Source organism: Vipera ursinii (assembly GCF_947247035.1).
Source record: "Vipera ursinii genome assembly, chromosome: 9".
Lineage (NCBI taxonomy): Eukaryota > Metazoa > Chordata > Lepidosauria > Squamata > Viperidae > Vipera > Vipera ursinii.
Genome location: NC_139523.1, coordinates 25,279,485 through 25,303,005, shown reverse-complemented (window position 1 = coordinate 25,303,005; position 23,521 = coordinate 25,279,485). Strand labels below are relative to the sequence as shown.

The window sequence follows — 23,521 nt, the reverse complement described above, 5'->3', positions numbered from 1 at the left end:
GCTCCTTTAACGATTCATTGTGAGAACACCTCACACTGACGGAGGCTGGGAAAATATTAGGATGCTCCCCACTGCCCTGCCAAGGAAAAGCGGGAGGGGCTTCCGATGGCAGAGACTCAAAAGAGAACTTGTGTAGTTTAACGAAGAGAAGGGTGAGGGGTGACATGATAGCAGTGTTCCAATATCTCAGGGGCTGCCACAAAGAAGAGGGAGCCAGGCTGTTCTCCAGAGCACCTGAGAGCAGGACAAGAAGCAACGGATGGAAACTGATCAATGAGAGAAGCAACCTAGAACTAAGGAGAAACTTCCTGACAGTTAGAACAATTAACCAGTGGAACAACCTGCCTCCAGAAGCGGTGAATGCTCCAACACTGGAGGTTTTTAAGAAGAGACCGGACAGCCATTTGTCTGGAATGGTATCGGGTTTCCTGCCTGAGCAGGGGGTTGGACTAGATGACCTCCAAGGTCCCTTCCAACATTATTATTATTATTATTATTATTATTATTATTATTATTATTATTATTATTATTATTATTATTACTATTATTATTATTACTATTATTATTATTATTTGGCAGACCAGGCGAGGGAGGCAGTGAGGATGGGCAGGACTGCAGCTTCTCTTTCCCTTGATGGCCCTCCCTTTTTTGGGCTTAGCTGCCCTCCTGCTCCCTTGGACCCAGGCAGGAGGAGGCTGGGTGGCCCATCCCTGGCACAGCAGCTTCCTCGGACACCTGAGACACCGCAGCCCCTTCTGGGTCTGGTGAAGAAGCTCCTCTGCACTCAAGGTCTGACCAGGCAACAGGGGGAGCCCCTGCAGTCCCTGAAAGTGCCTGCAAGAGAGCAGCCTGCTCCTCTGGGGTGGGGGCAGGAGAAGCAGGTGAAAAGGCAAAAGGGGGGGTCTTTGGTCCAAACCGCAAAAGAAGTCTTTGATTATTGTGGATGAGCTTCAAAGAGGGCAGTCCAAGCAGATGCTCATTGCAAAGGCATTCCAGTCAGGGCAGAAGAATCTGAAATTCTGCTCAGGAAGGAGGGGGAACGGACAGGCCGGCCCTTGGCATCGTAGGCACCAGCCTCAAGCTCCACCTGCTGGCACAGGAGCCTTCAACTTCGCCTCCGCTTCCATTTTAGCTTGGCAAAGAATGTTTATTCATATACAGAACAGGTCAACACAGAGAGGAGATTTTACAAAGCAGGAACCCGCCTGAGTTGGCAACTTCAAAGGAGGGAGGCAGGATCGAACTAGACTCCCTGAGGCCTCTTTGCCCATCCCAGAGATCAGCCTGCCCAAACCTTTGCCAATCAAAAACTCTCTCAGTTGTGGGCATCTCAGGCGCCTTTCCCAGCTCAGCCAAGCCTCTCCTGTAGTCCAGCTACTCTTCATGGTGAATATTTCTAGCTTGAACAGCACCTTCAGCATGCAGAGTGCCTTCAGGTGACAAGGGGGGAGACCAGGGCACCGCAGCTGAGCTCCTCCCCACCTGATGCCATCCTCCCTGGAACTGCTGGAGGAAAGGGCACAGAGGTTGGGGCACAGGAGCAGGAGCCAGAAGGCAATGCAAGGGATGGGGTTGTGAGGGATCTCACGAGGACGATGGATTGTTAAAGGTGCTTCCAAGTAAAAGCATCATGCAGAGATGCAATCATATTAGCTTTATTCAATGATAGATCAAAGAGAAAGAAATACTTGGCATGAAAGCATTCATGCCTGCATGTGAGAGAGAAATAAAATAAAAGCAAGCTAGCATTACATAACTAAAACAGAAGAAGAACTAGAAGCTAGGGGTAGAATCTTAAGAGGCTAGAACTAGAAGTAGAACAAAGAGCAGCCCCTCGTGCAGAGGTATTTATGGGGGGTCTTGGTCCCTCCCTGACCATAAAACTCTCTCGCCAATGGGGCTGTCGGGTCTGAGACCCTTGGCTCATCAGTGGAAGCAAAGAAGCCTCTTTGCCTCCATCTGATGACCCTTTTGGGAAACTGCCATGGCTGGCACAAAACATCTAACAGGGGTGCCCATCGGTGCCAGGCTCTCTGGAGATGGAGAGGTGGCTGTGGTGCCCTCCGCAAGAGATTTATGCCTTTAGAGAGGATCTCCTGCGCCCAGAAGCTTCCCAGGAAGGAATTGGTGAGGCAGGGGATGATCTGGAAAGCCACTTTGGGCCCCTCCCTCAACGGGGGATAACTGAGATCTCATAGAGCCGAGGGAGAGAGGCGAACCCCACCAACATTGGGGAGAGGTCGATGTCTTCAGGGGGCACTGCTGACTTGAAGCGGAAATGCTGCAGGATGCTGGAGAGGAAGAGGAAGAGCTCAGCATGGGCCAGGTGTTCCCCGAAGCAGTAGCGCTTTCCTGCAAAAGACCGGAGCAGAGAGGCCAGTGGGCAGGAGGACCCCCTGGCTGCCTCCTCAATGGGGCCTGAGAGGGCCTGTCCATTGGGGATGTAATGGAGGACTTGGGGGTGCCTTCTCAGACAGTCCCAGGATCTGCTGGTACAGTTCTAGAGAGGAATTATTAAGACTCTCATTTGCACCTCTGTAACTGTTTGGTTTGGCACAGCAACCAAACAAGACAGACACAGACTCCAACGGATGGTTAGGACTGCAGAAAAAAACAATTGCAACCAGCCTGCCTTCCACTGAGGACCTGTACGCTGCATGGACCAGAAAGAGGGTTGGGAACATGTTAGGTATATGTCTGTGGTCTAACTGGTTGGGTTGGCAATATATCTGAACTATGATTGTATCATTGTTATAGAACTGTAATGTATCACTTTAACTATGTAATGCATTGCATCATACCTTGGTGGAGCAGTGGGCTGATGCCTCCTTAAGTAACACCAGCTGCCTGCAATTAGTGCAGGTTCGCATCCCACCAGGCTCAAGGTTGACAGTCTTCCATCCGAGGTAGGTAAAATGAGGACCCGGATTGTTGGGGGCAATAAGCTGACTTTGTAATAATGCCGCTTGGGGTGTGTGTGAAAGCCCTAACAAGCAGGCATATACATAGAATGAAGGCTACTGCTAAGCTTGTAAGCCGCCCTGAGTCTTCGGAGAAGGGCGGGATATAAATGAAATAAAAATAAATAAATAAATAAATACCTTCTAATGATTGGCCAGCGCTGTTTCCTACGGCCATAAGAGGGAGCTAGAGACATAGCTTCTCTCTCTGTGTTACATTCACTCTGGCTTGCTGTTACCAGCTATTTATCGTGGTTTGTGGTTTGCTACTGTTTTGCTAAACCTGTAGAACTGTGTTTGACTTACGGACTGGTAAGAAGACCCTGTATCGGATAATCCTTGGACTGTTGTTATTTTCTATCTTTTCATTACTCATGTATGACCTGGACCAGGGGTCGGCAACCTAAAAAAGAAAAAGAGCCACTGGGAACCGGTTCCATCACAAATTAAAAAAAGAGGGAGCCGCGTGCGTGTGTCCATGCACGCGCATGCGCAAAAAGTTTTTTTGCGCATGCGCGGACGCACGCGGCTGCCATTTTTAAAAAAATGAGATGGAACCGGTTCCCGGTTGCCCGATGGCGACGGCCCGTCTGCAAAGCTGCCGCTTTCGGCAGCTTTGCAGACGGGCCGTGGCAGCTTCCGCAAAGAGCGGCGCCCCTGCCCATTCCGAGAGGTGCGCGCGCACCTCTCCGAACGACCGGAGTTGCGCGCGCACCTCCCCAAACCTTTGGGGAGGTGCGCGCGTACCTCCGTGCGAAGGGGCAGCAGCGCCGCTCTTTCAGGAAGCTGCCGAAAGCGAAGGGGCAGCGGCGCCGCTCTTTCAGGAAGCTGCCGAAAGCGGCAGCTTCCTGAAAGAGCGGCACCGCTGCCCGTTCTCCGAACGAACCGGAGTTGCGCACGCACCTCCCCAAACCTTTGGGGAGGTGCGCGCGTACCTCCGTGCGAAGGGGCAGCGGTGCCGCTCTTTCAGGAAGCCCGCCGCGGCCCGTCTGTGAAGCTGCCGAAAGCGGCAGCTTAGCAAACGGGCCGCGGCAGCTTCCGCAAAGAGCGGCGCCCCTGCCCATTCCGAGAGGTGCGCGCGCACCTCTCCGAACGACCGGAGTTGCGCGCGCACCTCCCCAAACCTTTGGGGAGGTGCGCGCGTACCTCCGTGCGAAGGGGCAGCAGCGCCGCTCTTTCAGGAAGCTGCCGAAAGCGAAGGGGCAGCGGCGCCGCTCTTTCAGGAAGCTGCCGAAAGCGGCAGCTTCCTGAAAGAGCGGCACCGCTGCCCGTTCTCCGAACGAACCGGAGTTGCGCACGCACCTCCCCAAACCTTTGGGGAGGTGCGCGCGTACCTCCGTGCGAAGGGGCAGCAGCGCCGCTCTTTCAGGAAGCTGCCGAAAGCGAAGGGGCAGCGGCGCCGCTCTTTCAGGAAGCTGCCGAAAGCGGCAGCTTCCTGAAAGAGCGGCACCGCTGCCCGTTCGCGCGGAGGTACGCGCGCACCTCCCCAAAGGTTTGGGGAGGTGCGCGCGCACCTCCGGTCGTTCGGAGAGGTGCGCGCGCACCTCTCGGAATGGGCAGGGGCGCCGCTCTTTGCGGAAGCTGCCGCGGCCCATCTGCTAAGCTGCCGCTTTCGGCAGCTTCACAGACGGGCCGAGGCGGGCTTCCTGAAAGAGCGGCACCGCTGCCCATTCGCGCGGAGGTACGCGCGCACCTCTCCAAAGGTTTGGGGAGGTGCGCGCGCACCTCCGCCCATTCGGGGAGGTGCGCGTGCACCTCTCCAAACGGGCGGTGCCACTCTCCATTTGGAGAGGTGCGCGCGCACCACTGCCCGTTGGAAGAGGTGCGCGCGCACCGGGCGGCTGGGAGCCGCAAGAGACGGCTCAAAGAGCCGCATGCGGCTCCGGAGCCGCAGGTTGCCGACCTGTGACCTGGACTGTTTTTTCCTGGACTGTGCTGTTGTCTTATCCCACAAGTAAAACTTTTTGAACACACCTCAGTGTATCTGTGTGGTTGCTGTGTAAACTTAACTACTCTCAGTATCCTCTTTTTTGTGCAAGCTCTCTTTCGCTCAAGGGTTGCTCTGCTCAGGATGAGATATGTAGAACATATCTACAATCTCCTCAGATGCAGGACATAAAATGCTTCAAGTTCCTGAGAGTGAAGTCAGACCAGTCTGGAAGTATTAAAAAATGTCACAAAAGGATGCTAGCTGATTGAGATGAACCCTGTTTCCCCAGGCAGAACTGGGGTGCCCTCGGTTCCTCCACAGACGCCCTCCTCGTGCCCCCTTATTGGGACCAAGAAAAGAACGGGGGAGGGAGGGATCCATCTGACCCAGCAGATCCCAGAGCTAGGGATCCGGTTCAAGCAGCCCAGCAGGAGGCAGGGAGGCGCCCAGGACAAGAGCCGTGCTGGATGGAAATGGCTCCCCGGGTGAGGTGGCTGTTGGGCTTGGAGAGGGAGCTGGAGAGAAGCAGGCAGATGCCCGGGATCAGCGGGGCAGCATGCTCAGCTGGTAGGTGGGGGGGATGTTCCCAAAGCCGCTCATTTTGGGGGAGACATCAATGTCCTTGGGGTGCAGAGGGGACTTCAGGGAGAAGTTCTGCAGCATGGTGGTGACGTAGAGGAAGAGCTCCATCCGAGCCATGGCTTCTCCCAGGCAGACGCGTTTCCCTGGAAAAGAGAAGAAAAGGCAGGCCGGAGGACATCGGCCGGAGATTCCGCAACAAGGAATCAGCCTCGGGCTCCACGGAGGGAGACCTTTCCCCCTTGTCTTGGCCATGGGGGATTTGGCTGAAGGCAGTGAGGGGGCTCGTCAGCGCTGTCTCCATCCCCCCCATCTTGCTGGCCCAGAGAGCCAGTGGGAGGGCCGGGCCAGGGGTCAGAGGGCCAGCCTGGAGCAGGTCTTGGGCTTCCAGGGGCCAGGCCACACATACTGTCCCCTCCAAGTCCGGGGGGGGAGGCAGTTCCAAAGGGAGCCTGATGGGCATCAGAGGCGGAAGCTGTTTCTTCCTCCCTGCCTGTAAAACTGCAACTCAGATGGATGAAGCAGCTCTTTGGGAAGGGAAGGTCTCACCTGTGCTGCCCCTTGCACTGCCCTGGTCAGGTGCCCCAATGCGAGGACAGCGCAGTGAGAAAGGGCGAAGCCCAGGCCTTACCGGAGGAGAATGGTACAAAAGCCTCGTTCTTCTTAAAACGGCCGTTCTCATCCAGGAAGTGTCCAGGATTGAAGTTCTCGGGGTCACTGAAATATTTGGGGTCCCGTAAGGCTGAGCCAAGCAAGGGGAAGACATCTGTGCCCTGCAAAAACACAAACCCCAAACGCAGAGTGGGGCTCCGTTCACCAGGGAGAGCTGAGATCATCACTGCATGCACCCCCTTCCTCTGGGGGGAGCCTCACCTTCGGCAGGAGGTAGCCCCGGAACTGAGTGTCCCGTATCACCGTGTGGGGCACTCCCATGGGGGCAATGTCCGTCACCCTCTGGATCTCGTGGACTACAGCATCGGTGTAGGGCATCTTCAGCCGGTCTTCCATGGCAGGGAGGCGATTGGGGCCAATGACTTGGTCAATCTCCTTGTGGACCTTCTCTGCCAAAACATCAAGGGAATCCTTCTGGGGACCCACGAGTGGTCCAGACTTCTCAACCCACTGGGGGCCACTGCCTTGGGCCCCTTAGCCAGGAGGAACGGCAAACTTGGGCAGGCCTCTGAAACTGAAGGGGCCCAGAGCAGCTCCCTCCCCCTCCCCTCTTTTCAAAGCCCCACTGCCCCCATTCTCACAGCCAAGGTAGAAACGTCATTAGAAGTCAGTTGGGAATAGATTCACCCAAGGGATGCACTCCCCCTTCGCACTTTTATTGCATTGGGGCCATCCTGATGAAAAATACCCCGCTTTTCTACCCATGTTCCCACTATACTGACAGACGTATTCCTGCTGGGGGCGACCAACGGAGCTTATGCGGACCCTGGTCTGGGAGGAAGGAAGGCATCTCTTTGTCTGAGGCAGAAAAGCTTTCCTGACACTGACTAATTAACTTCCTTTTGTTAAAAAAAAAGTCTCATTTGTTGCGTTGAGCCCACCAGGCTCTAAATCCATGAAATGGCTAGCTGCAGGGGCCGTGCTTCCGTAAGCTGCCTGTTTGGGTGAATGGCAGTGCTGCATTCAGACAACTGAGATTCCCACCTGGGGATGGGGGGCCTTCCTGGAGTCTGTGTAGAGGAAGCTGCCTTCCCTTGGTCAAGTCCATGCAAACTATTCCAGATTTTGGCCGCCCTACCTTCCACTTCTGGGTATTTCATCAAGAAAAGGAGTCCGTATCTCAGGGTGGAGCTCACAGTTTCTGTGCCAGCAAAGAACAAGTTGAGGGTGGTGAGGACCAAATTCTTCAGGTTGAATTCAGTAGAAAGGTTTCCTTTTTCCTTCAAGGGAAGACATGGTTTATCTCAACACGGCGTGCGTGGTGAGTAGAGGAGCTGCGTCAGAAGCAACATGGATTCGGAAAGTCCAGGTTTGCAGGCCATTCACATATTTACTAGCTGGGTATTCTGGAACTGAAATGCAATGGCTCCCCAAAAGTACTGGGGGGGCAGAGGGAAACAGGCTGGGGAAGGCTAATCTAAAGTGGGGGGGGCTTCCTACTGCCCACTGTCTGTGCTGCAGGAAGAAGAACCGGCTCCTGAGATGGTTTCCCACTACTTTATGGAGTTGTCTTCTGGGATGAGCCCTAGTGGTAATTTGCACTTATCTCCCACTCTGCCCCTCCTTCTAGTCTCTCTAGTCTTTCCACACTTCTCCCTACTGATGAGAAATTCCTGGCGGTACCTTCTCCATCTGGATGAGGAAGCAATCGATGAAGTCCCGAGGGTTGTTGGGGTCAAGTGTCGCCTGATTGGTTTTGATCTTCTCGGCAATGAAGTCCTTCAGCTCCTCAACCAGGTAATAAATGCGGTTGTGTCTTCCCGGCAGGTACTGCATGATGCAGGAATACATATCATAGAGCTGGGAGGAAAAGGAGAGAAACCGGGCTGGTTTGTTGGACAAACTAGCTACCTGAGGCTAGTTCCAGAGTCCCAGGAAGAAGGCCGTTCCCAGTTCTGCAAGGGAGGCTCCACTGGGAGGAACCTTCTGACCCACACACACACGGGAGCAAGGTCTGCTCCAGCGTTGCCCCCTACCTGTGCCAAAGGGGTGCTCATCTCTATAAAACTTTCGTTGATCAGTCGCAGCAAGGAGAGGAAGGTTTTATCTTCATAGTCAAAGCGGCTGCCAAAGACGACGGAGCTGATGACGTTGGAGACCGTGCGGCTCAGGAAGAAGGTGGGGTCGAAGAGTTGACCTGAGAGACAGAAACAAAGGGCTACTTGAGGGTGCAGCTTTCTCTGAACCGGACGTATGTGAAGCCCAAACTCCGTCCAGGTGTTGCTGGATCTGATTATCACCTACCTTTGGTTTTCCTGATTTCCTCCATCAAGTACTGGGCCTCCTCCTGGATCCTCTCTTCGATGGACCGCTTGCCCATCCCAAAGTTCCTCAAGGTGGTGAGGGAGAAGCGACGGAGCTGCTTCCAACGCTCCCCATTGGCTAAAATGACACCTGGAAAGGAAGGGGTCGTGTTTCCTTTGAAGGCAACATCTTCAGTCCCATGAAAGCACTGAAGCAATGAACCAGGACAAGACGAGAGAATTCCCCCAGGATGTTCCCTCAACCTCCCACCAGCTTCCCCTTCTGCTAGAAAACCTGGGTTCTCTTGAGTTGATGCCCTGGATCTGGTCTACTCACCAAAACCATTGAAGTTCCGTTCAATGCTGGCTATTTCCCCTCTGCCGCTGAATTCCTCAGCCTGGTCCACCAGGGCCTCCTTCACTGTGTCGTGTCCACAGAGAACCACCACCCGCCGAGGGCCCAGATAGACTGTGAATACAGGGCCGTATTTCTCTCTCAGCTGCAGGAAAGACCAAGGAAGGGCAGGACAGAAGTTCACGAAAGGCTCCTTTGCTGGCTCCCACTCAGGGCCATGGCAGCCAATTTAGGCCAGAAGCAGAACCGGTTTTCTTTTCAGGATTGTCCGGTGAAACCCATATCTTCGATGGCTCTAAAATGGATTTCGATTGATCTACTCTCCATGAAGGATTCCAACAGACTTGTTGAGCCTTTAGTGGCATGTCCACGGCTGGGAGCTGCCTATCCCTGGAGCCTGCTCACTCCAGGGCCAATAATGGGGTGGCATCGCCTTCAAGCCCCAGAGCTCGGTTGGCTGCGGTGCTGTCAAACCAAGCTCCGGAAAAGCTCTTCCTCCCCTTTTCATGGACCCCTGGAGATACTTGAGGAACCAGCTGGGGTGTTTGTTTGCAGAAATTAATATTCCCCTTTCTGGGCAACCTGGAGCTTCTGCTCAGACACGCCACAAGCCTGATCGCCTCCACCCGGCCTTCTTCCCCTGCTCCTTCTTGCACCAAAGAGGTGGCCACTCACCGCCAGGAAGGACTTGAAGGGCTGGCTGGTTTTCACCTGCAGGATATTGCCAAGGAAGGGCAGCGGGGTGGGTCCCGGGGGCAGCTTCCCTTCTTTGTGCATTCGCTTCCACACAGAAATGAGCAGCAAGCAAGAGAAGCAGATGCCCAGGAAGATGCCCACTGCGCCCGCGAGCTCCATGGTGACCAGGCAGGAAATGCACCTGGTGGCCCCAGGACCTGCTGCTATATATCTACCTCTCCCGACCCTGAAATCCAGGAGCTGAGCAGGAAAAGAAGATTGGGTTTCAAAGCCACGTTTCTCGGGCACCTGGCAGGGACGGAGGCAGGGGGGGGGACATCTCCCTGGGCAGGAAGGGCTCGTGGAGGTCTTCTGGCCTAATGCGAGAAGAGCTTTGCCATCCTCCCACCACAACACTGAAAAGAAGGCAGAATTTCCACAACCAGAGTTGGATGTGCCAAATGGACCGGGCACAGAGGTTGATGAGTTTGGGTCAGTCAGTCGAGAAATTACCCAGGAGAGCCCCTCCCCCTTCACCAAACTACAAGAGAGTAGAACAAGAGGGGATGCTGGGATTTTTGGGTCAGACGGGTGGCCCGATGACACTTCCAGAAGGGAGAACAGTTTGGAAGGGTCTAGTTGAGCTCTGGGCTCCCTCAGGTGATGCCTTTGGCCACCAGGAGGATTGCAGACAATTTCCACAGTGACTACCAGAATTTTGACGGAGTGCATTACAAAGTATGCAGTTTGCTTTGAGTAAGGCTTTGTTTCCCAGAAGGCCCCTGGGCAAGGAGGGGAAGCTGCACTTGCGCAAAGGTTTTCTCAATTTGCCTGCCCCAAAAGGATCAAAGTCAGGGGGAGAAGGGGGCGGAGGTGACCTCCTGGCCAATCAGCTTTCTTAGCAGCTAGAGCAGTATTGGGGTGGGGTGAGGTGGCCCTCTTGCAAATTCCACTGGCTTGCCAGATCTCAGAGACCAAGGAGGCACCGCTTTGGCCCAAATTCTCCCTTCAAGTTAACCGCTTGTTTGCGCCTTAGGATCAGCCTCCCTCCCATCGCTCTCCCCACAGAGAAGTCCAACAGGCCGGATGCCAAAGGAGCCGGGAACTTTGCACTTTCTTTGGGCTGCACCAATGGCATGCTGGGCTTGGCACCAAGGCCACGGTTGGCAAAGATTTCCCATGATGATCGCAAAGCTCGTCCACCACATTGCTTCATTGGTGGCGTCGCCATCGGCCTCGTGTTCATTCCTTCTTAAGTGGAGAAGGATGAACAAGCAGGGTGCCAAGAGGCACTTTGTGGTCAGGAGAAGCAACGTCCACAGACTTCCTTCCCTTCCATCCTCAGTTGCATAACCTGTGAAGCAGCTTTCACAAGAGATCGATGGGACGTTAAGGTGCTTCCAAGTAAAATAGGCAGAATGCAGAAATGCAGTCATTATGAAGCTTTATTCATCGACAGGTTATATAAAAAGAGCTATATGGCATGGAAGCATCCATGCTTGTATGATAGAGAATGCATGCAAGTGAGAAGATAGAAAAGAGAAGCAGAACTAGAACAAAGAAGCAGCCCCTGGGCAGAGGTATTTATGGGGGGTCTCTGCCCCTCCCTAGCCATAAAACTCTCTCGCCAATGGGGCTGCTGCAGGGGAGCAAAGAAGCCTCTTTGCTCCATCTGATGACCTATTTGGGGAACTGCCATGGCTGGCACAAAACATGTAACAATTCCCCTTCTTGCCAGCCAATGACAGGGACCAGTGAATGTGTGTGAGGGGGCGAGCAGGTGTCATAGACATGTATAAAAACGTTCAGAAGACCAAACACAAACGCTTACACAGAAGGTTGTGCCGGTCAATGGGAACAGGTTTGGTGAACAGATCAGCTATCTGGTCAGCTGTATTACAGTGCTCAACATGTATAAAACCCTCTTTGGCAAGCTGTCTGACATTTTTATAGCGTATGTCTATGTGGCGAGATCTAGAGCCTACTGCATAAGCCTCCGAGATTGCAATGGCGGCAGTGTTGTCCTCTAGAATTTGGATGGGCAGAGGAGGAGATGCCCAGATGCTCGTTATCAGATCATTGAACCAAGTCAAATCATTGGCCGTGTCTGACAGGCTGGCATATTCAGCCTCGGCCGTGGAGCAAGAAACAAATTTTTGCTGCCTAACATGCCAATGTATTGGGCAGCCATTTAGCAATATGAGGAAACCAGAGGTGCTCCGTCTACTTTTGGTGTCGCCAGCCCAGTCTGCGTCTGAGTAGGCAGAGAGCTGGGCCGTCTTCCCCTTCTCTGGTTCCAGCACAAGGAGGGCATCGGTCGTGCCCCTGAGGTACCTAAGTACCCTCTTAACAGCAGTCCAGTGGAATTCCTTTGGGTGTTCCACATGCCTGGACAATAGATTTACAGCTAAAGCTATGTCAGGCCTGCTCCAATTGCTGATATATAGCAAGGAGCCAATCACAGATCTGTAAAGCGTATTATATGTGAACTCAGGACCGTCCTTATGAGTATGGTTGTAAAAGTCGCTTTGCATTGGGCTATGTGTGGGATTATATTCTGCCATTTTGCATTTGGCCAATAACTCCTCTATCTTTTCTTTTTGAGATAGAGCGAACCCCCCCTTAGTGGCCAAAATATGCACACCCAAGTACTTGTCAACCCGCCCCAAAGATTTCAAAGTGAACTTTTCTTCCAGGGCCTTGGCAAATTCATCACACCCTTCCTTGTCAGGTCCTACATATAGTAGGTTGTCCACATAAACTAACACCCTTTCTGTGGTACTCTTGGACTTGCGTGTGAAAACACATTCATCTGCACGGGATGCGGTGAAACCAACTCGTTCTAACCTTTTTCTAAGGCAGTCATACCATAGTTTCCCTGACTGCTTGAGACCATATAACCCTTTGTGGAGTAACCATGTATTTTCCCCTTCTTGCTGGTAGCCAGGAGGGGCCTTCACGTAGATCTGCCGGTCCATGTTGGCGTGGAGGTAAGCCGTCTGGATGTCGAATTGGAAGACTTCCTCCCCCAGAGCGGCTGCAGTCACGAGGGCGGTCTTGACGTTCTCTGCCCGGACAGTTGGAGAGTATGTCTCCCCATAGTCTTCCATATAGCGTTGGGCGAATCCCTGAGCTACCAAACGGGCCTTATACAGGTAGAGGCCATTGGCAAGTGGTTTTGCTTTGTAAACCCACCTTGTGTCAATGACTTTCCTCTCCTTTGGAGGTTGCTGGGGGGTGAAGACCTTGAGTTGTTTTAAGCTTTGCATTTCCTTCTCCATCGCGAGCTGCCATTTCTCCTGTTCTTCGATGGGCAGCTTCTGGATGTCAGAGAAGGATTTTGGGGTGACTACAATGCTGTTAACAGACGCGATGTGCCCAATGTCAATTCTCTTTGGCGGGATGCCTTTGTTGGACCGCTTTGACCTCCTTACCTTCTGCCACTCACCGCCTTTTTCTTCCGCGGGTTTCTGAGGCGTTGCTGGGGAACTGGACGGCTCATCCTCCCCATCTGAACCAGGTGGGATGACATCTTCATCTTGTTCCACACTTTCGTCGGTGGCAGGGTATGTGGAAGTCTCAGGTGATGTCATAGTTGGTGTGCCCTTGCTGGGACGGTTGATATATGGGCTCAGATCATTGGAGTGAATCTGGGCCCAATTGGAGTCCTCTTCGAAGGAGGCAGATTGAGAAGTCACAATCCTGCCCCCTTCTCCCAGGAAACGGTAGGCCTTGGAGCCAGGAGCGTAGCCCAAGAACCTCAGTCTCTGGGAGACAGATCTCCCCTTCTTCTGCAGCTGCTTGGGGATGTGAACCCATGCGTAGGACCCAAAAACACGTAAATGTCCAAGATTTGGTTTCCTACCATGAACTAGGAAATATGGGGTCTGGTTCACAACACTGCTCCAAGTGCGGTTTAAGGTGTAATTGGCGTATTTTACCGCTTCTGCCCAGTATGATTCTGCGACCCCAGCGTCTGCAATCAGACTACGCATCATAGTTTGTAGGACTCCATTTCTTTTCTCTGCCACGCCATTTTGAGCTGGGGTGAAAGGCGCGGTAAGAAAATGGCGGATGCCTTTACGCTTTACCCAGTCCTGGAATTTTCGGGACATGAACTCAGCCCCGCGGTCGCTCTGCAGTTGTGCGATCTTGGTTTTATACTGGGTCTCTACAAAGTTGTAGAGTGATTTTATGGCGTCAAAGGCTTCAGATTTTTCTGTGAGGATATACACGTGGTCGTACCGTGAAAAATCATCAACTGCAGTGAGAAAATACTGACTTTTCCCTAGGGATGGTGTGAAAGGCCCGACCAAATCAACATGTACTAGTTGGTACGGGTATTGGGTCTTACGCAGTGACGTTTTTGGAATAGGCGCAGCCTTCCTCTTTGACCTCTTACAGATTGCACAGTCCAGGAATACCTCACAATCTTTGATCTGGACTCCCTCAGCAAACTCTCCCATCTTTTTAACCACAGGGAAGCTTGCATGACCTAACCTTCGGTGCAAAATATGGGCACACTTATTGTGAAGTGGCTTCCCCACTGACACCCTCTTGGCATTGGTTGCCTTGAGCAGTGCTTCAGGTGACAGCTGAGGTTCGGATTTCTTATCCACACTGCCTTGCTGTGGGGGCTTGGATGCAACCGCTTCGGCCTTGCGCTGGTTAAGCAGCCTTGGGGTTGTCTGTGAGGCCCCTTCTAAGGGGGAGAAATATGGCAAATCATTTATGATGTCAATATTTCCGATGACCCTCTGGTCCCGGGTGACATGACCTCCCCCTTTGTGAAATAAAACTTCCACCCCGTCTTCGTCACATAACTTGATAATGCTCAATAGGTTGTTGGCAATGGAGGGAGCGTGTAAAACACCTTCAACTTTTCCAAGTCCAGGTACAGAGACAAACCCCTCACCAACAATTAAAACTTTATCACCGTTGGCCACCTTGACAGATGAGGTAATTTTCTTTAACCTTTTAAAACCTTGACTCATATTGGTAATGTGAGAAGAAGCTCCAGAGTCCAGTAACCATAAGTCAGTGGAGCTATCAGCTCTTGTGGTGGGGGCACAGGTAGACACAAAATTGTTAGCACTTTTGGCCCCGCCATGGCCCCTTCCTTGTCCCTTGCCCCTACCTTGATTGGGACCACGCTTGGGGCCAAAAAAAGGTAAAGGTACCCCTCTAGTGGGCATTGGTGGTATTTTTCTCTGATTTTCAGATGGCCCCCCTTCAGGGTTAAAAAGCCCGTACTGGGCATGTCCGGAAAACATGTGATCAGGGGGTGGGAGGTGCCCAAGATTGCCGGCCGGCACTTGGTTTTGAAAAAGCTCTGGAAATCCTTCCTGGAACCCCCCCGGCCCTGGATTGCCTTGAGAAGCCCATCGCTGGTCCTGAAAACCTTGGGGATGGCTAAAGCCGATGCTGGAGGAGGCCAAGTAAGGAGAACGCCTGGGCAGGGGCGAAAGGAAGACTGGGGGCCCCGGAGAGAGGGTCGGGGGCCTTGGAGGGTAATGAGCAGTCTTATTGCCATCATAGGTCATGAGGGTTTCTGCTGGAGAGAGCCCAGGAGTTTGCATGTTGCTATGGCTGGATGCCAGGGGTTGCTGGGCCTCCAGACTTAGTTGAGGCCTTTCTTTGTTAGAAAATGTGGGCGCACAGGGGGCTGCCATCTTGCTTCCTGTGCCGGGCCATGCGGTCTCCCTGGGCGCAGCCATCTTGTTTCCTGTTGCCCCAGGAAGCTGTAGGTCACAGTTAGGCAGGGGATTTCGTGCCAAAAGCCCTGGGGTCCCGGGGTTACTCAGGGTGGCGGGCGCCATATTGAGGGGCCTCGTGGTCGCTGAGGGGGGGCTTACCCGGCATCCACAGTCCTTCTGCACTGATGTCCTTCGTGGAGAGGCTTGTGGCGTCTCCTGTACTTCGAGGAGTTTTAGAAGCAGTTCCTTGCATTCCGGTGTAGACATTTGATCCACGCGTTGCTTGCGTTGGGCCCGGAGCACTTCTGCTGCATCTTGACAGTCTTGGGCGGACTGTAAAACTTCCAAGCTTCCCTCTGTGGCGTGCAGAAGGAAGCCATCTGTGCTCCTCACCTGGAGCGGAGCTTGCTTCAGGGGCTAGAGCTGTTGATTTTGATTGAAGACTCCTGGTCACAATCTGGGATCTCCGGCCATCCATTTCAGTTTCAAATCTAAGGATTAGATGCAGGCTTGGAAGCGTTCCCTTTAACCATCCTCTCTGCTACCAACTTATGAAGCAGCTTTCACAAGAGATCGATGGGACGTTAAGGTGCTTCCAAGTAAAATAGGCAGATTGCAGAAATGCAGTCATTATGAAGCTTTATTCATCGACAGGTTATATAAAAAGAGCTATATGGCATGGAGGCATCCATGCTTGTATGATAGAGAATGCATGCAAGTGAGAAGATAGAAAAGAGAAGCAGAACTAGAACAAAGAAGCAGCCCCTGGGCAGAGGTATTTATGGGGGGGTCTCGGCCCCTCCCTAGCCATAAAACTCTCTCGCCAATGGGGCTGCTGCAGGGGAGCAAAGAAGCCTCTTTGCTCCATCTGATGACCTATTTGGGGAACTGCCATGGCTGGCACAAAACATGTAACATAACCGCCGTCCCGCAAGGGCCCTAGAGTCAGCAGGAGGGGCCACTGCAAGACGGCAGTTATGTAAAGATGATTGAATTACCTCTCGGCTGACATTATATAACTTGCTGCAAGACAATAGTCCTGCCCTCTCCTCCGTGGCTTCCCCTCTGCCCACGTGTGGCACAATCCCTTGGGAACCCAGGTGGGGCGAGGGGGGAGCTGGGGGGTGCTCAAGACTAGCCAAGATGTCTCCGGGCTTCAGGACTCCTCCGGGAAAGTTTCCAACGTGGATCCTCCATTGAGGAGATGGCTTGACTCATCAAACTGAACTTTGCACATGCACCTTTGAGCAGGAAGGGGGGGGAGGTTTTTCTAAACAAAAAAAACCCTCCACTTTGCAAATCCCGTGAAGAGGACGACAGTGTCAGTTTCTGTGTTTTTTCTCCTTTCTTGCAACACGTCCCTTATCATTTTTCCACTGAAAGACCCAGAGGATCAAACTCTGAGGTCACCTTTTGCTGGGGGCTTGGAAGGCAGCAGGCGCAATCTGGCTGGCGTCAAGAGGGCCGGAGTTCAGGGTCAGTTGTCTGAGTTCAAACAAAGTAAAGGTTCTGATCACGGCCTTCCTGGGGCTCAGGTGGGGGCTCAGCCGAGGGGCTCAGCAGTGCAAAGGGCCCGTCTCCCACCGTTGCTCGACGGGGCCTCAGAGGAAGAGGCTGCCTGCCTGTTCTGAGCTCTTGGGGAGCGTCGCCCTGTCCTCCATCTGTGGGCTGGGAAAGCCTCCCGCCGTCCCTTTCTGCTCCCAGCACAGCCTGGCTTTTCACGCAACGAGCTGAACAGATCACAGTTTCTCTGGCTTTTGCGCTCTCTTACTTTTTCAGCTTTGCTGTCTTGAAGCAATACCATGTCAACCACCTAGATTTGCCCCGGTGATTATGCTGGGGTACAATAACATCCAGGAAACCAAACCTGACCCCCCCTCCTCCCCCCCCGGCTTAGAACAAACCAAGGCCGTACCAGTTCCCTGCGAAGCTTTATATTGTCAAGGCAAACACCTGGAAGAGGAACCTTTTCCCAGCCCCTCAGAGTTCTCGGCCCCGGGTGGGTCGCAGAGAAGAAGACCACACAGCCCCCCCCAAAAGTCCAGCTGGTGCAAAAGCCCGCTTGGCTCCCACCTCTCAGCGGGGGACGACCGAGAGCTCGTACAGGAGTGGGATGGTGGCAAAGCCGAACTCTTGGGGCGTCAGGTCGATGTCCTTGGGGTCCCCCACAGGCTTCAGCCGGAACCTCTGCAGGATGGTGGTGAAGAAGAGGAAGAGCTCCATCCGGGCCAGGGCTTCCCCCAGGCAGAGGCGCTTCCTTGCGAGGATAGGGTGAGAGAAGCAGGCTTAGACCCTCCGGGCAGGTCCAAGCTGTCTCCTGGCCTGAAGCTGGACAGTCAGGAGCCGCTTACCACTCTTTGGAAAAGGCAGGGCAGCTGCCTAGGGGGCCACTGCCCGCCTCTCGCCAGGGGTCCTGGGTTGCCAGTGGGAGCAAAGGTGTGTCCAGCATGCGCAAGAAGTGCCGAGGCAGCCCCCAGTGCCAGCTTGGCATGGGAGCCAGAAAAGCAGGGCGAAAGAGGAGGAAAACCAGGGACAGCTGCCTGGCCCAGAAGAGGGGGCTGGATGTGGCTGTACCTGCGGAGAAGGGTACGAAGGCATCATTCCTCTTCAGGCGCCCGTTCTCATCCAGGAAGTTCTCGGGGTGGAACCCTTTGGGGCTTTTAAACTTGGTGCCATCATTCAGGACGGTGCTGAGCAGGGGAAAGACTTCTGTGCCCTGAGGAAGAGGAGGCCGGCTCAGAGGGGCAAAGATTCAGGGCAGGTGGTGATTTGGGGCAAGAGATGGTCAGACCGGGGCTGGTTTTGACTGGTGCCGAGTCTGGGCTTTCCTACCCTTCTGTCTGGCTTGTCCTTTGGGACTCCCATCGCACACGGTCAGCTGGATGGGGGGAGAGGAGGCACTGGCTTTGGGAAGTTAGCAAACTCTACCCCCTCGAGGTGGGCACTCTCCACTCAGGGCTCCTGCGTGCTGGCCAGCCCTCCTCGGTCCGGAAGCTCTCCGCCTGATCCTGCTGGGTGGGGACACGCTGCCTCCCCCCCATGCCCGCTTGCCCCATTCCCACCCCCAAAAGTGTAACCTTCGGGATGAGGTAGCCTCTGTTTTCCGTGTCACGGGTGACTGCGTGGGCCACGTTCATGGGGATGAGGTCGCTGAAGCACTGCACTTCGTGGATGACCGCATCCACGTAGGGCATGTGGCTACGGTCTTCAATGTTGGGAATTCGGTTCTGGCCAATCACACGGTCTATTTCTTCATGCATCTTTGCTGTCAAAAGGTGGTCTTAACTCAGTTGCTTCAATTGCACCCTCTCTGATGCACCTGGATCAGCTGCTGGGGGACTAAAGAGCCAGGCTGGAGGGTCTCCCCTGCTGAGGAGGCTGTTCTCGGGGGCCATGGGGCTGGCATCCCCCACCCCCCTCGCCCCATGGCAGGGGAAGCACCTAATGGGTGGCTCTTAGGCTGACATCCAGGCCTTTGTGCAGCTCACAGCAACTTCTCCCTGGCCTAGCCATCCCTGTGGCTCTCGGAGGGGCAGCTTCCTAGCTAGAGAGAAATGCTGCAGTGAATGCTGCTTCCAGCGCTCCCCCTCAGAGAAGACCACCCCTGAGGGCAAAAGAGAGCGATGGGCCCCGTGGCCAGGAAAGAGGGGCCGGCCTGACCGGCTCCCGCCTTCCCAGCCTGGAGCCCTCAGGAAACACGGCTAGTCTCCGACTTGCTACCACAATTGAGCCCAAAATTTGTGCTCTTAAGCGAGACAGTCGTTCAGCGAGTTTTGCCTCATTTCACGACCTTTCTTGCCTCTGCTGTTACGAAAATCATTGCAGTTGATAAGCAAGTAACCCGGTTGTTACGTGAATCTGGCTTCCCCCTTGACTTTGCTTGTCAGAAGGTCGCAAAAGGGGATCACGTGCTCCCTCGGGATGCTGCGACCGTCATAACTGTGAGCCAGTTGCCAAGCGTCTGAATTTTGATACCTGACCCTGGGATGCTGCAACGGTCGTAAGTGGGAAAAACAGTCCTAAGTCACATTTTTCAGTGCCATTGTAACTTTGGATGGTCACTAAATGAACAGTTGCAAGTCAGGACTACCTGTGCTCCGATCCAGACCACCAGCGCCAGACGGCCCCGTGGAATAAAAATCTCGGAAAGGCCATCGTTCTGCTTCAGGTGAAGCTGGGCCGCCGCATCCTCCAGGCAGCTACCTCCGAGGGCAAGGGAGCAGCCGCCACAGCCGAAACCCTTCCCTGGGGGGGGGGCAGAAGCGGCCCCCAGGAGGCATCCACCCTCTGCCCCGCCCTGCAGGATTCCTCTCTCCACAGAGGGATCACCCGCCTGCCTTAGTGGGTAGCTGCATCGCCCAGCTTTGGCTGATCCACGGGTTCTTTTGACTTAAGAGCCCCCATCTCACATTCGGGAACCGGGTAACCATGAAAAGCGAAGCCAGGTCAGCCTGAGGACAAACTCAGATGGGGAACCGAGCAGGTTCCCGGGGCTGCAGGGCGGAGGGAGGAGAAGGCAGCCCCTCCATGCCTTTGTGAGGAGACCCAGGGGTGCCCTTGCCAGAGGGTGGAAACCGGGGGGGGGTGTGGGCTCCATCCAAACTCCCTTGAACTTTGCTTCCAAGTTCTTCCTTCCTCAACAAGTTGCACACAACCAACAGGATTCTCGTCACTGGATTACTAGAAATTCTTTGAACGCAATCAGAGGTTCTTTGTGGTGGAAACCAGCCTCTGCCGCCATTTGAAGCAGAGTCGCCGGGGGGGGCACTTCGCTGAGCCGAGAGTCATTCAGCTCGCAGGACTGTTTCCTAGAGAGAGGCAGAGCCCCTCGGTGGCTCAATCGCCTTGCGACTGACACAGAACTTTTGCAGCACAGCCGCTGAAGTTGCTGTGAGGTACAATCTTAAGCCCAGAAGAATTGCCTCATGAATCACCAGTTGCCTTGAGAATCCAGTTCTTGGAACATAAATATTGATTGTTTTAAATAAATATTCCTTTATTCATCGTGTAGCATACCACACTGGCAAAACCATGTCCGTTTAGTCCACAGACAAATTGCATAATGCCCCGAAGTCTCACCAAGGCAGAAGAGACCCCAGCCCCCTCCCAAAGTAGGACACCGCCCTGGGGGGTCTTTTGACAACGATGGCAGCGCCTGTATCCTTCAGTTGTGTAGGAAAAGAGATATTTGCATTTCCTGATGTTTCATCATTAATATCCCAGACACTAGACGGATTAAAAATGGGTGGTGGCTACTCTGGGTTATAGAATTGCTCCCCAAAAAGCAACCTCCATGTCAAGGCTGTGTGTTATCCTTTTGGGGGGTGCTGGACAGGCTTCCCTCTGCCAGCCGAACCATCTTGACAACGTTCCCCAAGGTAAGCAAACCCTCTTCCCAGCCCCATCAGGCTTCTCAAGAACCGCTTTAGCCTAGAAAAGTGTTCTCTAATCTTGGATCGTGTGGCTCCTCAGAAGACACTTGATCTGCTTGATCAGAAGATGATTCGGCCAAGGGGGAAAACCTTTTCCAGGCTTCATGTAGGTGTGAATGAATAAACGGGAGCCGAAAGAGAAAGAAAAAAGGAAAGGAGACGGAGCCAGACTGGATCCCGAAAGAAGATTCGGCCTACTGTCCTGAGGGAGGAAGGAGGTGTGGCAGAAGGAGAAGGTTGGGAACATGGGAGATTGTTCACCCGCTGGGGGATCTGCAGAAGACCCAGGGCGCTGGCGGGAGAGACCCAGCAGAGACCGGGGCAAGGTGGAAGTGGACGAGGGCAGAACATCTCCTGGGCAAGAGAGGAGGACTTACCTTGAGGAGGGACGGCAAGGTTTTGAATCCCTTGATTTGCAGGAAGTTCCCAATCAGAGGCAGAGGAGTGGGCCCAGGAGGCAGCCGTCCCCTGGCAGAGGACTTCCTCTGGACGAACAGCAAGGCGAGGTAGGAGAGATAAGCGACCAAGAAGAGGGAGACTGCGCTTGCCAGCTCCATGGTGTCAGCCTTTGCACAGGTTCAGTGGGGTTGTGGACATTTAACTGTGGCTGGGTTTGGCACCGCTTCTGAGTTACGTAAGAGCACTAGGTAAATATATCAAATGCTTAATCGCAGACACGGCTGCCAAATCAGAAATAACAGTGTTGTTATTTAAAAAACAATCATATGGCCTAGGCTCATGGATCATATCTCTGCAGAGTGTTTATGCCACGGCTTATCTCCTCGCTTTTGTTTTTCCCCTAGTCCCCATGGGCATGGCTGCATTCCTGCCCAGGGCCGGTCCTGGCATTGGAGGCCTCCCTCTGCCACTCCACTCCAGGTGCTCAGAGGGCCACCGAGACTGCTAGAAGACTGGGGAGCCATCGCCTCCCAGCTCAGGCAAGGGCAGCCCGGAAGCCTCAGCAGCTGCGCTCAGAGACCTGGAGGAAGGGAGGCAGTGGCAGGCCTGGGGATGGGGACTGGCAGCCCCTTCAGGCAGTGCCAGTCCCGCCAATGCAAGATTCCAGCCTTTCAGGCTCTGCCAGGGGTCGCTCGATATTGCTTGATTGGTTTAAAAGTTTTATAAGGCCACCCATCTTAAACGTATCTCTGGGCGAGTCAGGTTTATGAGAACAGTTGTGCCCAGCCTGGTGGGAAAATCTGCATCTGTCCGAATTTAGCTGGCACAGCTGCTTCCAGGCCTTGACTTGGGGATCAGGAGCCCAGAGACTCCTCTTGATGACCAAATGGGCTGCTGCTCTCAGGACTGGCATCTGGTGGGGCCTCTGACTGGCATTTGGGCTTTGCCATCGGGCACTCTGCAGGCCAGGAAGGTCATATGCAGCCAAGAGTGAAACCGTACCGTGCACGAGAGGACAAAGGCCCTGCGGCTCTCTCAGGGCACCCCATCGGTGGGGCCAGAAGCGGGGCGAGGCTGAAGCAGGACTTGTCCTTTAGCCTCTCCTATGACAGCAAGATGCTCCCAGGGACTGAAGCAGCCGGAGCCTCCCAGTCGGACGTGGCGGCCCTTCCGGGGAACCCCCTCTGACTGGATCCCTTCCAAGGACTGGTCCCCACAGAATGCCGTGGGCATGGCAGGTTGCAACCCATCAGGTGTACCATGTTGACTCCAGAGAAGAAATTAACGGGGAAGACAGCCACCCCACTACAGGCCAGGCAGGACAAGGCCAGGCCTGGCCGAAGGTGGACAAAGGAAATGCTACATGTGGGCATCTTCCTCGTGACTACATTTGCATCTTTAAGTATTTTCAGGAAAGTCTTTAGCCAACAGGGAACAACAGTTCTTACACACCTGGCAAAAATGGGGTGGGGCAGGGCAATTACCTGGGGACTCTTGTGGCACACAAAGTTGTGCCATCTTCCTTTGCCTTCAGTGACCCAAAGTCTTTGTTTAGTGCCGGGTGTGAGACAATATTCATCTTGCCAGTTGTGTATATTGCTCCTAAGTGTAAATGTGTGATTTTTAATCAATCCCAGTGCATTTTAAGCCTGATCTCCCTCAAACAGCCAGTCGCTCAGAGACCAAAGGGCAAAGCTCATGCACCGTTGGAAGGAAGTCTGCAAAGGCAAATTTTTAGAGGTTTTTCTAGTAAGAAATGGATGGTTTTTTTGTTTAAAATCATATCCTCGTGCTAACAGTGGAAATTGTAATCATGAATTGCCCCCTGGCCCCACTTCGGGGAGGGGGGGTTCCAGAAGTCAACCCGCCTTTTGTGCCCTTGAGGGCTTCCAGCAGGAAGTGGGTTTCCTCCAGGATCTGCTTTTCGATGGATCTCTTTCCCACCCCGAAATTCCGAAGGGTCGTGATGGAGAACCGTCCTTGTTGTTTGGCCTTTTCTCCACTCGTGAAAACAACTCCTGCAGATCAAAAGAGCACAAGTGGGGGGGGAAGAGGGTGTTGAGAACCCAAAAGACCTCTCAGCAGACACAAGGCTGTCCAGAGACCGTGTCCTTCTGAGCACCCCCGTAGAGCTGAGGCAGAGCAGAAGTGCCTCCCTGGAGAATAGGGTCGCTCAGGGTTTCTTGAAAGGTGGATCACCATTCTGGAATCAGAGGGATGGTCAAAACTTCCTGGTCAACACAAGAGATATCAAATAGAGCTTCCACCACAGATGGATGCCTCATTGAAACCATCATGATTTGTTGTGGGACTAAGAGCCTGGACTGTACCATGATCTTGGAAGATCCAGTCAAAAGTGGCCTGCTGCCCCCGGTCCGGGAACTCATCTCCCTGGTCCACCAGGGCCTCCTTAATGGCCTCGTAGCCACATAGCACCACGATGCGCCGGGGGCCCAGCTGGATCGTGAGGACCGTCCCGTACTTTTCGCTCAGCTGCCAGAGAAACAGGGAAAGAGAAGAGCAGAGAAGTGGCCGGCAGAACTCAATTGGTCCTCACGAGCATCCTCCCCCAGCTGACCA

At 53.8% G+C, this 23,521-nt stretch overlaps 2 protein-coding genes across 2 annotated transcripts in view; both read right to left on the bottom strand.

Moving 5' to 3' along the window:
- Positions 1-23,521, bottom strand: part of LOC310644360 (uncharacterized protein) — a gene marked incomplete at both ends in the record, with an annotated part of 56,302 nt that overhangs the window by 32,152 nt on the left and 629 nt on the right. The window contains 8 exons of the mRNA XM_083369251.1: positions 2,176-2,352; positions 6,101-6,242; positions 6,343-6,530; positions 7,220-7,361; positions 7,765-7,941; positions 8,118-8,278; positions 8,386-8,535; positions 23,272-23,434. Coding sequence (XP_083225377.1) covers positions 2,176-2,352; positions 6,101-6,242; positions 6,343-6,530; positions 7,220-7,361; positions 7,765-7,941; positions 8,118-8,278; positions 8,386-8,535; positions 23,272-23,434 — 1,300 coding nt within the window. The remainder of the gene's footprint in view (positions 1-2,175; positions 2,353-6,100; positions 6,243-6,342; positions 6,531-7,219; positions 7,362-7,764; positions 7,942-8,117; positions 8,279-8,385; positions 8,536-23,271; positions 23,435-23,521) is intronic.
- LOC310644784 (cytochrome P450 2A10-like) lies at positions 17,187-18,462 on the bottom strand (the record flags this gene model as incomplete). Its single annotated transcript, XM_083370092.1, has 3 exons — positions 18,188-18,462; positions 17,462-17,826; positions 17,187-17,367 (listed from the first exon to the last, which is right to left on the bottom strand). The coding sequence occupies exons 1-3, from the start codon at positions 18,368-18,370 to the stop codon at positions 17,187-17,189; spliced, it is 729 nt and encodes a 242-aa protein (XP_083226218.1). The 5' UTR covers positions 18,371-18,462.